Here is a 16,179-nt window from a genome sequence, read left to right as displayed (position 1 = left end):
CCCAGAAAAGATTTATCTATTGATTTCTAAAGCTGTCCACTTGATATTTAATAGTGAACAGCAATTTAAAATATGCTATAACAACAAACTAAAATCTTATTCTTAGGGTCCATTAAGAGGTTTTTAAAAAATTATCCCGGTGAAGTTTTTGAATTACCTTATTGAAGTGGTAAGAAAGTGCCACCGCAGCGAGTTTTGTTCTTTCCTGTTACAAACATCTTTCACTTGCTTTTAAGTCTCTCTCATTATCATCATTTTCTATCTGAAATAGCCTTTGGGGATTTGGTGCATGGAGAGAAAGGGTAGATAAAAGATTGTACCTAGAAAGAGATGATATTCACATGGTACACCTCTCAACTGTGCAAAGTCACCATACTCCATAAGATTTTCACAGAAATTCGCGTTTCCAAAAGAAATTTCAAAAGCATATTTATCAGATTGAAAACCAGTAGGAAAAATCTTGGGTGATTTTTTTTCTAATTGCATTTAAACAATTAGATAAAATAAATTTTGACCCATGAGCTAGCCAGCTGTTTCAAGGCTAAGAGAAGTTCTAAGAAGTCAGAAAACAGATTCTCCAACTTGTTTCTGCTTTGCAAGAGGATTTGTGCTTCAGCAACTGTTTCTACCAACTAGAATGTAGGGAATAGTATTCAAGGTGAGGTTCTACCTAGGTCCATGATGGCGAACCTATGGCATGCATGCTGGAAATGGCACCCAGAGCCATTTCTGCTGGCACGCGAGCCATCGCCTCAGATCAGGTCCACTGCGCATGCGTGCACACCTCCCACCAGTCAACTGATTGTCGGGTATCTAAAATACATGTGTGGGGCATGCGGGAAAGTCACACGCATGCACAGAGGCGAGGGGGGTCATGCACACATGCGCAAGGGGATAAGGAAGCAGGGGGGTCATGTGTGTATGCGCCAGGGGCACGGTCATGCACACTTCGCATTATGGTTGCAGGCACACATGCGCATGTATGCACGCAGTTTCGGCACGCGATGACAAAAAGGTTAGCCATCACTGACCTAGGTGTATCACAAGAAACCTTGAGATCAATTGATGATGCACTGATTAATATTCTAGAACTAGAATCCTATCCAAGAATTCTAAGTAGGACAACGTGCCAAGTATCCTATTGCTTGTCTTACATACTGGAGAACATGCTATTACAGAAATATTGACTGTTTTCAAAAGGGACATTTAAATCAGTATTTGCTTTGCTTTTTTAAATTGATGTCAAAAAAAAATTCCAATTTTTTGAGAGTACAAATAAATGTATTTCTTCTACTGCCTTATGTTATCATTTTACAAAACTGAGTTTATTATAATCCTGTAAATGAGGATAATAAATATTTCTACTGCAGTTAGTGACAAACCCCAGGCTAGATCATTTCATTCTATCTAACACCTGCATGAAAAACTGTAAATGTGACAGTGCATACAACAGAACTGAAGGATTACTAGTAATTCTTTCTGTAGGCAATACATTTACGGTAGTTGCTGCACAACATGCAGTATCTTTAGAATAACATTGTAATGCTAGTGTATCAGCTAAGGCCCTCCCCCCAAAAATACCCTAAGAAGTGAGATTTACAACGAGGGCTATTATACTTTGAATATCCCAGTAAACTATTCTCAAGACCCTCTTAAGGAAGAAAATTACTTTAAGTGCACAATACACTTTGTGCCACTTATGTTTTACACAGATATGATTATTATTCAGAGTATAAACTTAGCGGTGAAAGTCCGCTTTTCTTGCCCATTTCTCCAAGCGTGCTTCGGGGTAGAGAGGAAAGAGGAAAAAAACCTTGAAGCCGAATCTTTTAAACACTAGGCGATCTTATTTCGGCTACGGGATGCTAAAAATGCGGCCGTAGTTACCATAAGCGACAAATTCGAGTGAATATAGTAGAACAGCCTTCGAGTAAAGGGGACGAAGATGAACTTATTTCGGCTACGGGATGCTAAAAATGCGGCCGTAGTTACCATAAGCGACAAATTCGAGTGAATATAGTAGAACAGCCTTCGAGTAAAGGGGACGAAGATGAACTTTATTTAACATCAAACCAGGAGATAGATAGATTTTTTTTTTCTTAAGTTTTCGCGGGTACTTACATGTATGGTATTCAGCTTTGTTCGGGTATTTTCCCACGTCATTGTAGTTGTGCTTTTAAAGTTGTAGCTACAATTTTAAAAGCACAACTACAATGACAGCCTCACCCTATGTAGCAAGAGCATTTGCGCAGTAATTGCTTATTTTCAAGGCATGGGGGTCCGACCGCGGCAAAGGCTCAAAAAATGTGCCGCCGGGGCGCGTTGAATTGCTTTCCCGGTTCTCCGGACGGGGTGGGGGAGGGCGGATATGGGAGTGAGCTGGTCAAAACCGCCTCCTCCGTTGACCGCCTCTCGTCTGCCTCCTTTTCTCACTCGCTCTCCCCGCCCATCCCCCTCCTTCGCAGGGCACCACTGGCCGGACTGCCCACCTCGCCACTTCGGAGCCGCCGCCACCCCCGTCGCAGCCGCTGCCCAGGGAGACCTTCGCGCCCAGCTATGGGAGCGCTTTCCACTTGCCGGACTCCTCCTGCTCCTCCTCCTCGCAGCAGCCACACTCGCCGGCCCTCTACTACTCCAGCTCCACGCTGCCGGCGCAGAGAGTGAGCTCGCCCTTGTCCATGCAGCAGGTGGGCTCGCCTACCAAGCTCCAGCGGGCGGACTCCGCCTCCGAGAGCGGCGGCGGGGGCTACGGCACCACGCAGCGGGTTTCGTCTCCCAAGCAGTCGCCCAGCCGCCTCGCCAAGTCCTACAGCACCAGCTCGCCCATCAACATCGTCGTCTCCACGGCGGGGCTCTCGCCTTCTCCGATCCGGGTCACCTCCCCGCCCACCATCCAGTCCAACATCTCCTCTCCCATTCATCAGCTGAGCTCCACCATTGGCACCTACGCGACCCTCTCGCCCACCAAGAGGCTGGTCCACCCTTCCGAGCAGTACAGCAAACACTCCCAGGAACTATATGCCACGGCCACTTTGCAGAGACCCGGAAGCCTAGCAGGTGAGAGAGAGTATGCTCCTTTTCCTTTTCAAGTCCTTTGAAGGCGCACCCTCCAAGGTCCGCTGAACTAGATCTGTCATCCGGAGAACGTTTGTAATTTTGATTGCTCTGGTTCGGAAAGGAGGGAGGGGCGGAAGGATGATGCTGACGTTCCCCTTCTTCTACCCCAAGTCCTGGCTTAAGCGATTCCTGCTTGTAAACTAAACTTGTTTTAGCGTGAGCTCAAATAACTGACGATCCCAACAGACGATAAGTGCGGAATAACAGATTGTATGCTCTTAGCCTAAGGGAGGCATTGCTGATTTCATTGGGGTTTGTTATAAAGCAAGAGATTTGCTGTTGACCCTTCACATTCTTTTCATTTCCACCATACTCTTCTTGCCAGATAAAAAAGCTCCATGGAAGAAAGTTTTTCTTTTAAATTAGAACAATATCTTCCTTGAATGAATGCACCGTTTCTTATTTAGCTGGCGTTGCATTCTCTGATGCATAGCGATGCTACCAAATGGATTTTTAGAATGATTTCTAATTTCCAATAATATTAAAGTGCTGTGGTTCCCATTCCTTAGGAATCACCTGGTGGTTGTTTCTTTAAAAAGAAACCCTTGCAATTGAAGAGCAGTTATTGATCTTCTTGGTAATCAGATAACTAAACTGTGTTCTTTTCAGTGGGGAATTTTTGCTGTTGTAAAAACCACTTGAAAGATACTGCTGTAACACCAGCTGTCATGCTCATGTGTTCTCTCATCTGATTTATGTGGCTGAGTGTGGCATTTAAAAGAATTAGTTGGGAAGTTTTGTTTCCTGATATCTGGAAGATATTCAAGTATCTCCTTAAAAAAGTAAAGCAAAACGGTAATCAGCAATCTATTTTAGCATTGTGCTGTGTTATTTAAAAATAAGGCAAAATTAAGAAACAGTTTTGTTCTCTTAATTGTGTTTTTATAATATCCCACCCTTCAAAGGAAGGGACTGTGGCTGGACTGAGACATGAGGGGGGAAATCCTGGAAGAAATAATTTGCAAACACTTTGGTAATTCTGTAAAAAAAACAAAAACCTCTCCAAGATTCTCAATCAAGAATCAGTCATGACTTAAGGAGAAGTCCGTTTTTAGTTATTTACTTGTTTGCATTGCTAACGATTTGTATTTGATGGTTCCAATCATATGTCCAGCTCTTGAAAGACCCACATAAAAGAAGATGCATAAGTTTATGAAAGATATAGAATGATCTGTGGAGTAGTTGTGGCCATGGTTATTACCAGAGAGTAGCAAATACTGTTGAGCAAAATGGCATGTTATTTCAATAGTACTAACACTTTCCTTTTCCAGAGAAGTGAAGAAAGTTGGAAGAAATGTGAATGAATGTTCAGTTTATGACCTCTACAGATTATAAATGTAGGAGTGTTCCTTGGTGGTGTTTCTTATCTGATGGTCTCTGCAGGCACTACCTGCTGAAGGTCTAAAAATAGTGTAATTTATCTTGTTATCATACTGTTGAATACCCATTTTGTCTCTGTTTAGCAAAAAAAGGTATTGTTTGCCCAAGTCTAGCAACTGATCCACTCAATAAATTACTGTTAGCTAACCTGAGGCCATAAGACTAATTTTCATGCAGCCTTTGAACTAATCTCAAAGCCAAATACAGAAAATTGGTTTAGGCCTTTGTTAAGAGTGGTGACCTTTTTCTGCAGCCTGCAGCATGGAATAGAGAGAGTATAGTTTCAGAAAGAAGAAAAAGAGGTATCTGAGAAAAAGAGCGTCTATATCTAATTTTGGCTCTGGACCCAGTCACTGCTTGCTTCAATCTCATGCAACAGACTACCCTGAGGGGCAGGAAAAAGAATGGCCTGCATTGACTGATAACTGTCTTCTAGAGTTGTATGGGAATGCAAGGACACCTTCTATCTGAGGTAGCAGTGACTGATTGAACCTGAGATTATTTGCAGTAAGATTGCAATGTTTCAGTAAGCTATGGGTCACTTATAATAGATTAACCCATATTAGACCATAAAAAGTATTTTGTAGTCCTTTTTGTGGTAATTAAAAAAATAACTCTGAAACTGTAATGGCAGTTTTGGCTCATGACTTTGGGTGGGGGGGGGGTTCCTATTCTGCACAGCTTCCCTTTTTCTGTGTATCCCTTCTTCTTCTGGTGTTCCTTTTTTGGCCAATGGAAGGGACCAGGTATGTCTCTTTCTTGCCAGGCAGTTCCTTCTGGGACTGTAAGGCTGAAGAGAGACCAAAGCAACTGGCAATCCAGACAGTACAGTACAGGTAGTGCTAGACTTACAACTGTTCATTTAGTGACTGTTTGAAGTCACAACAGCACTGATTTATGACTTATTTTTCACACTTACAGCCATTGAAGTATCCCTATGTCATGTAATTAAAATTCAGGTGCCTGACAACTGATTCCTATTTATGATGGTTGTGTCCTGGGGTCCTGCAATCATCTTTTGTGACCTTCTGATAAGCAAAGTAAAGGAGGAAGCCAGATTCCCTTAACAACCATATTACTAACTTAACAATTGCAGTGATTCATTTAGCAACTGTGGCACAAAAGGTCATAAAGTGGGGCAAAACTCACTTAACTATCTCACTTAGCAACATAAATTTTGGGCTCAATTGTACTTGTAAGCCAAGGACTAACTGTATTAAAAGCAACAACATTTCTATATTTTCAAATTCGAAAAAGCTTGTTAGAAAATATGATCATTTTAACTATTCATTTGGCTATACAAATTTGGGTATTGTATATTCTGGATAGCAGAAGATATGGGTTAGTTGTATTTAAAAATTTATAAAATATTACTAAAAACGTGAACAAGGGGAAAAGATTACATTAATACAAAATATAATATAAAAATGGCCCATGGATCATGAAAATAATTTCCTAAAGATGCTCATCTTATGAAAAAGAAAAACTAAATCCAGAGTAGATGATTATATAATTGAATCATCACCTACATAGCAAGATGTTGTTATGGTTTTGAGGGTTTTTTGGACAGAGGAAGGAGTCTGCTAACTCAGCAGAGACATATGGGGAGAATGCAGATCAATAGTTTTTAAAACAACCCTGTTTGTCTTTGATAAGCGAGAGAAATTGCAATTCAGTTTTGGCTCTTATCTCTGCTGAAAAGTTAAGAGTGTGCTTGGAATCAGAAGATCTGAGCACCACTTAAGCTTAAGTAGGCTGTTTAAATGTCTTTTCTGTTGTTTCTATCCACTGCAATGTATTTTGCTTTTTATTGGAGAGGGTTGAAAGTTTGTTTAATGTCATAGACTGCATCTAAAGCGGCAGTTTTTGTGGACATATTTTTTTGAAGTTACTAATGAAAAACAAAATTATAAGCATTGAATAATCTTTTTGTGTTTGTTTAAAAAAAAACTTGCAAGCCTTTAAGAGTAAACAGTCCTTTTCACGGTGTTTGAGAAATCGCATTCTATTACTTCTCATCAGCTTTTTCACATGAATGGCTTCTTGGCTGGCTTGTTTGTTCTAAAAATCGCTAAGGAGACCTCCTTCTACAGGCTGGCGCCAATAAATACCCACAGTCTTTGTATAATTATGAATCTTTTCAGTTTGGTAACTAGGACATTTTGACACATTACATGTTGAATGAAAGAGCCTAAAGGTGATAATAGATGTCCTGAAGGTATAAATCAATCAAGATTAACTGAAGCTTTCTTGAATAGTGAGTGACAAACTGAAGTTTATTGCTCTTTGAAAAGGTGAAGCGCTGTTGCTGCTTTTTTAATTTTGAATTCAATATGGTTTGATGATACCATTTGCTTATAATATTGATCTGAGTTATGCCACACATCCAGTTAATTTGTTCCATAATTCCAACATTACCTAACACTTCATTCAGTGTTTTGTGTGCTTTTAAAAATATATATATATTCTATTCATGCTATCAGAACTATACTGCAAAAATCTTAGAAAACTACTAGATGGGTGATAAAGATTTCTGTATCTTTTTCTTGCCTTCATTTAGCCTTTAGTTTTTTTTGCCACTCAAATCTGGTAGTGCTATCATTTCATTAAACATGTTGTTTCCTAAATTTTATTACTTATTTCCTATATAATCTTGAACAGTGTATGCGATTGTACAGTGTGGGTAAATTGGAAGAGAAAATAATAGTAACCACAAACATAACTTTTTTCAAAATAGAAAAAAATAGACTTTGTTCATTTGATTTCTGTTGTTGAAAGTGGGTGGTTGTTTTTTTTTTTTTTTTTGCTTTATATATTGTACATGCTAGAAATTTAAATCTTGTTCATGATAGATTATGACATCTCAGGAGAGGAAAACTGAACAAGTCTTTTGTTTTTTGTTTCTTAGTACTTTTTTAATTCCACTGACTAATGAACTCTTGAATCAAAGGATGTCTTTGTTAAATATAAAACACTGCCAGATCTCTTCAATTAAACTCTTTAGAAGAAAGGTACAAGAACTTAAAGTGGCAGAATGATGGATATATTTAAACGAAGTATTGTAAGAAATATTATTTTGCCTTTTTACAAATAGGAACAGGATTTTTCACCACTCACCTTTAAAAAGTAATACAATAATGTTGCTCTTCATGTGAAAAATTAGATCCTCTATTCCCTGCCCTGAAGGCAGTGATACAATTTAGCATTCAGTAGCATTCTGCTAACTTTTTAAACACTGGCTGATCACAGCTGCCCCTTAACTCTGAGCATCTTATCTTTTTGGTTTTCCATTTAGTTCCATTTAATACTTGCTTAAGTAATGGCTATGAGTATAATTTCATAGGTTTCCCTCTTTGAAAATGCTGCCTGATAAGAAATGTATGCTGTTGTGTGTAGATATCTTTAGGCCACTCTGATGTGGAAGAATTAGCCTTTTGTCACACTTTCCCCATAGCTGTTTAAAACAGAGAGCATGTTTAGGTTTTGCATTTGTAATCTGTGTATACTTGTAATCTTTTCTTAAAAAAAAATTCATTTATCAGACTATAAAATATAAAAGAAAATAAAAAATAATGAGAAACCAGGCAGAGGAAAAAGAGAAGAAGAGAGAGTGTGGGGTAGAAGGAGAAAAAGAAACAAAAGGCATTCCTACTCTTTTTAGCATAGTAGAAAATAATAACATAAAGTCTCGACTTTTTATACACAGTAGTATATATACTAGCCATTTCTATAACAATGTAATGTGTATATACATTCTGTGGATATTGGAAATTCACATTGGATGTTGGATTCTGTGGATGTTGGAAATCCATTATGAGGCCCTGGTCAGTATTAAAAAAAGCATGCTATTTACCAGTAGTTGCAAATATTTTCTTTGTATTTATTTCTGTGATGATGACTTTATTTGCAGTCCTATCTCTCCCCAGGGTTATCTACCCATTCTACTAGGTCTGATAGGGTGGGAGCACTTTGAATGTTCCTTCCTTCAAATATTGCCATTTAGTGGGACCTGGGTAGCTCTTCCTGCCTTTGGAACACTCTCCCCACTGGTAGGCAAGCCATGAAAACTCGGTTTTACCCGTAGGCATTAGAGAAGTGTGAGGCTGGAACCCAATAAGGTTTTCTTACAAAAATGTAGGGGTGCATGGCAGTTTGGGGATGCTTTCCTGTTTTTATTTTACAGAGATCGATAGACAGACAGACGGACAGATTTATAGTTGTTTGTGAGTGGCCTGTTACGGTGCATAAGATGAATGGCTATATAAACTTTTTAATAATTACATACATAAAAATAATATACTGTTCATGGGATCTTGTTATAAAAAATCATGATTTATTGAATAAGGAATGAATATTAAGTCTATGATCCATCCCCTTTCCTCAGACACCGATTTTGAAATCTTAGTTTCATAAACCAGTTTTCTATTTTGTCTACAACAAATTAATGTCATGCTTACTGATTGGTTTCTAATTTCACTTGGTAAGCTAACATTAAACTTCAGTCCTTTCTCTGTAGCAAAATGGAAAACTGGTTTATAGCAGAGGATGGCATTTCTATGATCTTAAACTAATACAGGTGGTCCTTGACTTACAACAGTTTGTTTAGTGACCGTTCAAAATTCAACGGCACTGAAAAAAGTAACTTGTGACCATTTTCCACACTTACAACCATTGCAGCATGCCCGTGGTCATGGGATCAAAATTCAGATGCTTGGCAACTGACTCTTACTTATGACAGTTGGAGTGTCCTAGGGCTGTGTGATCAACTTTTGCAAACTTCTGACAAGCATAGTCAATGGGGAATCCAAATTCACTTATCAACAAGAAAAATCGTAAAATAGGGCAAAACTCACTTAACAAATGTTTCATTTAGCAACATAAATTTTGAGCTCAATTATGGTCATAACTCAAGGACTATCTGTATTTGCATTCTCACCCCCACCCACCCCCGGTCTCTTGTTATGTTGGTTGCAATGTTTGATGCTGACTTAAAACAGTTATCAAGAATAGATTTGAAATATATATGTAGTTTTAAAAAGCAAAACAAAACTGTAAATATGAAACCAGGAAACTAGAAATCATTATATTTCTTGAAATAAATATTTCATGTGATCTAAGCAAGGGCTAGCTTTTAAGGTATTTGTTTGATATTCCTGGGTTATACTTTTAGTGCTGAAACTGCTGTCAGCTGAATAAAATATGGTATATGGTTTGGCTTTAAAATATGCATTATCTCAGTTTTACTGTCCTGTAAACAAGCTCTTTGTTGTCTTTCCTATTATCATTTTGGGACTCATTTCTACAAGTTTGTGAATGTTGTTTGTTTTGAAGATGAACTAGATTTAATGCCCCATACTTTATAACATTGCTTGTCTGGTTTCTTGGTCAAGATATATTTGGATTTTTGTTTATACAGAGGAAAGTTTTTGTTTTCTTCTTTCTTTGCAATGTAAGACTTGGAAGTTTTCTTTCATCCCCATACAAGTTGGTCTGGCCTAGTGCAAGAGATCGTTTTATAAAATTGTTAATTGTGATACTGCCCATTTTCACATGGTTTTCCTTTTGTCTCTAAACCTCAGGTAGATTCAGTTTTGCATTACGTTAAGATTATACTGTTATCTGTCAAAAGGAAAATATATTTTGAATTTTCTCCAGTGCATTTGTACCAATGGATAATTATACTTGGCTGAATATGTTCTTCTCTTAGCACATATCAGCTTTTCTAGAAAGCTTTCAAATACAACCAGTCTGCTTTGAAGGGACTCATAAAGTTAATACATGCATGTTAATATCATGACTTGTGCCTTACTTTTATTTTAACAGGTGTGTTTGTTCTTTTGGAGAGCTATTTGGAAATGTAATTGCACTCCCCCATAACAAAAACACATCTAGTAACAAAACAGTGCCTTAAACTTGAATGAAATTTAGATTTGAAGGAATAGTTAAGTACGCAGCTGCATTTGTGATAGCCATCCCCTCTCCCACCCATCCCATCACCGCTGCTGTTTCTGCCAGTCTGCCGAGCCAGAAAGGTATGATTTTTGTCTCACCTAGGAACAATTGATATTTCCCGTACCAGCTGTAATGGACTATGAGAAAAACCTTGCAGAAGAGGAGGCAGAGTCACAGCCAAGGGAGTGGTTGGATAAGAGCTGGAATATAATTTGAGAAAGCATCTCAGATTGGACTGTCCCTTGTTCTCTTTAGTATGAAGGCAGAGAAGGGGAAACATATTCAGAATTGCAAGACTGTAACTATAACCCTATAATAAAAGCAGTGGTGGGCTGCAACCACTTTAACAACCGGTTCTGTAAGTGCATGTGCAGCATTCACTAAACACCAATTTGAACCTCTCCAGCTCATCTTCTAGCCTTCCCCGGTAAATAGATCAGCTGAGATACAGTAATCCATGTTGCCGCTCAAATCAGCTGAGCTGCAAAAGAAGGAAATACAAGGCAGGATAGGGCAGGGGTGATCATCATTCATACCAGTTCACTAGAACCAGTCTGAACCAAACCAGCAGCCCACCACTGAATAAAATCAGTTTTAATATTCATGACTTTGGTTCTGGACTCTGGTCCAACAAGAAGGGCTGATACCAGCTTTCTGTCATTTTCCCCCCTCAGGTAGAATATACAGGTACTGTGTTGACTGAAACTATTTTATTGGGTGCTAACAGAGTTCATAATAAACACATACTTATTAATGGAATCTTCTTGCATAAAAGATTACATTTCTATGAGGAGTCCTGCTGGTGCTGTGGATAAAGTGCAGTATTGCAGGCAAACTCTGCCCACAGCCTGGAGTTTGATCCTGATGGGGCTCAAGGTTAACTCAGCCTTCCATATTTCCAAGGAAAAAGGAACCAGATTGTTGTGAGCAATATGCAAATAATTCTTCTACCTTGTAAATCTCCCAGAGACTGCTGTAAGGCATTATAGGGCAGTATATAAGTCTAAATGCTATTGCTATTTTCAGTTTAATGCTTTGATATTCCCTTGTGTTGTTTATTAGATTCCCTCCATTTTATGAGAAAATTATATGGTATATGATTGTCTTTTCTAAAAAAAAAAAAACAGAATATAAGGTTGTTTTCAGATTAGAGTAGTAACCATGCAGGACAACTTGCAGTTTAATTTTTATATATACTATTAACTTTTGGATCAAACTAATACATTTATGAATAAGGAGACATTTTTCCTGCTTAAAATGTTAAATTATCTGAATTACAATGTTGGTTCTGGATAAATCTTCATTTCATTACATGGGTATGGAATTATTGCTATCTTTTACCCCCATTGACAACCCCATTTAATATCTCCCCAAAAGATAACATGTCAGCTGGAGGATTACACATCTTATTCCTGCATTACTATAGTTATCAACTTGCTGCAAAAAAGAACAGCTATTGATATTCTTCCTTTCAGGATACTCTGAAATGAACATATTCCCTACTTTGAACAACTTTAACACCAAGCTGCCTTCTATATTAAGTAGAACAAAGTTTGACCGTAGATTATATATGTATATCTGTTTTATTAAGTTCAGTTACACTTAACATTGGTAAAAGTGAAAGGAAATCATATTGTCTTCATGCATAGATATCTGAACCTATGTTATTATATAGCTTTTCTGAAGGCTGGATAGTATGGGGCAAGTAATTCTGGGATTCTTCCCCCACTTTATTTTATTTGTCAAATTTATATGGCTGCCTATCTAACCCGATGATTGTGAGTGATATATAATAAAACCAAGAATTAAACATTTTGCAAGCCCATTTAAACAATAGGCATGGATAAAGTAAGACCATGAGAGGGAAGATGTTTACACACAGTATAATCAGCATGTAGGCTCTCTATTATCAGGGGATCCTCAGGCTTGCTAGGAGAAAAAGACATTTGGAGAGCTTTCCCAAAGGCCAGAAGGCTTGAGGCTGACTTCATCTCCAAAGGGGGAATTCCATAGCTGAAAAGGCTCATCTGCTAGGCCCTATGTATTACTGAATTCATTTAAACTACCATCGGGTAATTTTTCTCTCTGGTTCTAGTTTTGTGGAAGCAATTAGTGATTTTTGAAAGTTAATATGTGCATGCAGAAGCTTTGGTACTGTTGAATACTTAGTTGAGAGGCTACTGAAACACTTGCTGTCCCTGCTATCTGATGATTATTTTGTAATTTGCAGGCAAAGGCCTTAATCTTGATCCTATGCAAGCATTTCTGCCATTATATACAGATAACCCACTTTATATATTTGTTACTTGTGACAGAATTGAAAAAAAGCATGATGGAATTGTATGAGAGTAACAGACTTACTTTTGGGGGGCAGTGTTTTATATATGTAAGTTTGGGGCATATTATCACTCTATACATATGATCTCACTGGTCATATGTCATTTCAGTTGTATGCATTTATTTAAAAAAGTGATAATTATATTAAAGCAAACTATATGATATACAGAAAAAAGGCATATTTTTATACAAAAGATAAAACAATATTAGTAAATGTAACCAGAAAAAGATCTGTGATTGAGTGTTTCATAACACGATTCATAACATGTCATGGAACCAGTTTGGGATTTTGTTAAATGCTGAGAATTTAGTAGCAGATCTTTAGTAAATTGTTAAACTGATATGCGTTACAGTGTGTATTTTTCACAGTATTTTCATTTTCAAAGGGACTGTTAGAGCATGCCTTGCACAATCATGTTTGCAGTTACTAACAATCCTCACATTTTGCTAAGGCTATGACAATGATTTTTCCAATTAATGTGAGAGTAATTAAAGGCAGGCTTTACTACAACAGTTTTACCCTTAGATAGATGTCTTTCTGATTTCATTCCTTATCCTATCAGGGCATAGTAGCTTATATGAAATTGATGGGTTTTTTCTTTTGTTTTGCTTTGGGGGGGAGTGTAGAATCTGCCCCTAGTTTATTTTTCTTTTGTATGAAGGTTTTTCTTCACCCTCCATTACTTCTCCATTCTATCAGTTTTCCTGTATCTCTACTATGCCTTTTAAAACTAAGCATTCCACTTAACATATGGAATACAGTTGATTTCCTCTACAGTAATATGATTTGGTGTACTCATATTTATGCTTCATGAAACTTAATGGACTTCTTTTTTATTTAGTATATAAATAAGCAGATAAATGGACATTTTTATCAAAATTACATAGCATTTTGGTAAACTACATTTATTGTAAGAAAATGGGAGATATTGTTAAACAACCATTTAATAGTGAATGCCCTTTACCTTTTCATTTAGATCACCAGTGTCAAACTCGCCATGCCACATTGCCATCATATGACATTTCGTGACATTTTTCCCATACGCGGAACTGGGGTGGGCGTGGCCAGCACATGATGCATCTGGCCTGCGTGCTGCCAGTTTGACACCGCTGATTTAGATCAGACTGATCTTTTTTAAACACTGTGTGTGTACGTGCGCGCACGCATTATTTATACCCATAGTTGTCAACATAATTAAATCTTTATGCCCAACTAAATATTTGCTGGTATTTGAGCAGCATCCTGCTGTGCCAGATATTCTTTTAATCTGAGGAAACTGACAAAAAACAGAATTGTCAGATTCAAAAGAAAGAAAATAGTCAAATATTTTATAAATATGAGTAAGGTCAATATTTAGACGGAATTAGCATATATGTTTGAATTTATTTTTCTTAGAACATGGGATTTCATCCTGTACGTACAACACGGAAGAGCAGTTGCAAACCTCATATACCCCACTTATACTTTGGAGCGAGGAATATATTAGTTTGGTTACATAGGAAGAGTTTAAACTAGCTCATTTTGAAGAAATGGGTATATTCCTTGCTGCTGTATGTTCTGCCACTTGTGTTCTAGATCCATGAGTCTTCTGATTGATTAAGGCCTCCCAGAAGGTTGCATGCAGTTGTGCTTAAACAACGGCTAATGCCGGCAGATGGGGGGTAGTTCCATCTGCCTCGAAGGAAGCAGTAGTGTTCCTGCTTCCCAAGAGGCCATTATTAGACCCCAAAGTCTTGAACAACCTTTAACTTCGTTTCCAACCTATTATTTCCAGGGAAGATTGTTCAGGGGCTACTAAGTGATCAGTGTTACAGGGCCCTGCATGAAACAGAGTACTGAACCCTTTTCAGTCAGGGTTCATTCTGGGAAGTCTTATTCATATTCTAATTGTGGACAGGATGCCATTTGGCAAATGTAAGCAAAAAAAAAAAAATCCTAAGAGAATGAACAAGTCTTGGGGGAAATAAATCTCAGTGAGCAATGTCTGCTTGGATATTTAATGCTCCAGGGTATTTTGTTCCCAGACTTGGCTTGAAGAACAGTAAGTATTGTGATCCATCTCCTTTTCCAGACTTCTTGTCCACCAAAAATGTCAAGTTTTGAATGTTTGCATCACCTTTGGGATAGGTCAAAGCTTGTTCTGTCTGTGGTGTTTTTACTGGAGTGCTTTCAGATTTGATGCTGAACTTTTCCTAGAGAAGATCTTAGTATTCATAAAGACCTGGTGCAAGCTCAAGGCCATGTAATGTAATCTAATGTGGCTCAGAATTTCACAGATTCCATGGAATTCTTTCACAAAAAAAGAGTGATCATATCCTGGATATGTTTTTTTTTTTTCCATTTGTATAGGGAAGTAAAGATCTAAAATGGGGATCTAATATATGGTCATAGACAGAAAAGTTCTTGAGCTCATGGTTAAAAGATAAATAAATGTAGCAAATTATCTTTATTATGGTATCTAAATAAATAGATAAGTCATTTTGACCGTACATTGTATTACCTGTTTATAGATAGCCATTCATAGCAAGGCTGCAAGAGAATATTTATAATTTTAATTCAATCTACTAATAAGATGTGTTTAATCCTTTCTTGTGATAACAAAATATTATGACAGTTTTCTGTGTACATATCCAGGAAGACTTGTTGTCAAGAATAATGCAGCATTCTCTGAGTTATAAACTAGGGATATAAAGTAATACTGTGATCATTTTGAACTGGATATTGTTTAGTTGGTGCTACAGGCAGAAAAAGTAACTTTTGGGAGAACAAAGATCTAATTAACTGCCACAAATGGATTAGATCTTCTACTTTAATCTCCTCTTGTTCATATTAATCCTTTAGCTAAATTTGGTTCTTTTCATGTGCAGTGTTTCTAAGTGTCAATATGTAGATATTGAGAAAAATACAAAGAGTAGTTCTTGATTGAGTTTTCTGATTCTAATAGTCATAAAACTGCTTTTTTTTAATTCAAGGATAATTGGCTCATAACCAGTTTCAAATCATAAACACTTTTTATCATGTAAATAATGTAAATTTGGAGAAATCCAATTGACTGATGAATTATTTGTAACTGCGGTTGAATCTCTACTGAAAATGTAACATTTCCAAGTTCCTTCCAACAAGGTGGGGGGAAGACCAATATTCTAGAAGAAAAAACTGTAATGTTGAGAAAATGTGTAATGTAAGCTTTTCCTAATTTTTATAACCTTATAGATATTCTGATCTTTTATGAATAATGCCCTCTTTAAATTTGGTTTGCTTATAAAAATCACTGGTCAGTCTAGAACAAATCTGTACAACATGCAACCCACCAGTATTTTTTAAAAAAGTACTTGCTGCCACCAAGAAGAATTTGCTGGTACTGCTGTCCCAAAAGATGCCCTGGCAAGAGT

At 37.4% G+C, this 16,179-nt stretch overlaps 1 protein-coding gene across 17 annotated transcripts in view; it reads left to right on the top strand.

The window, feature by feature from the left end:
- CTNND2 (catenin delta 2) overlaps window positions 1-16,179 on the top strand; it is a 492,160-nt gene that overhangs the window by 259,174 nt on the left and 216,807 nt on the right. For all 17 annotated transcript variants that reach the window (XR_015748772.1, XM_087961146.1, XM_087961145.1 and 14 more), the window contains one exon: window positions 2,466-3,057. Coding sequence is in view for 16 of the 17 variants with exons in the window: in XM_087961146.1 (XP_087817272.1) it covers window positions 2,466-3,057 (592 nt within the window). In the remaining variant the exon portion in view is untranslated. The remainder of the gene's footprint in view (window positions 1-2,465; window positions 3,058-16,179) is intronic.

Source organism: Notechis scutatus, chromosome 3 (assembly GCF_049901735.1).
Source record: "Notechis scutatus isolate UNSWTSFEM ecotype Mainland chromosome 3, rNotScu1.2, whole genome shotgun sequence".
Taxonomy (NCBI): domain Eukaryota; kingdom Metazoa; phylum Chordata; class Lepidosauria; order Squamata; family Elapidae; genus Notechis; species Notechis scutatus.
Note: the sequence above shows the minus strand (reverse complement) of the source record. Positions and strands in the feature narration are given on the sequence as shown.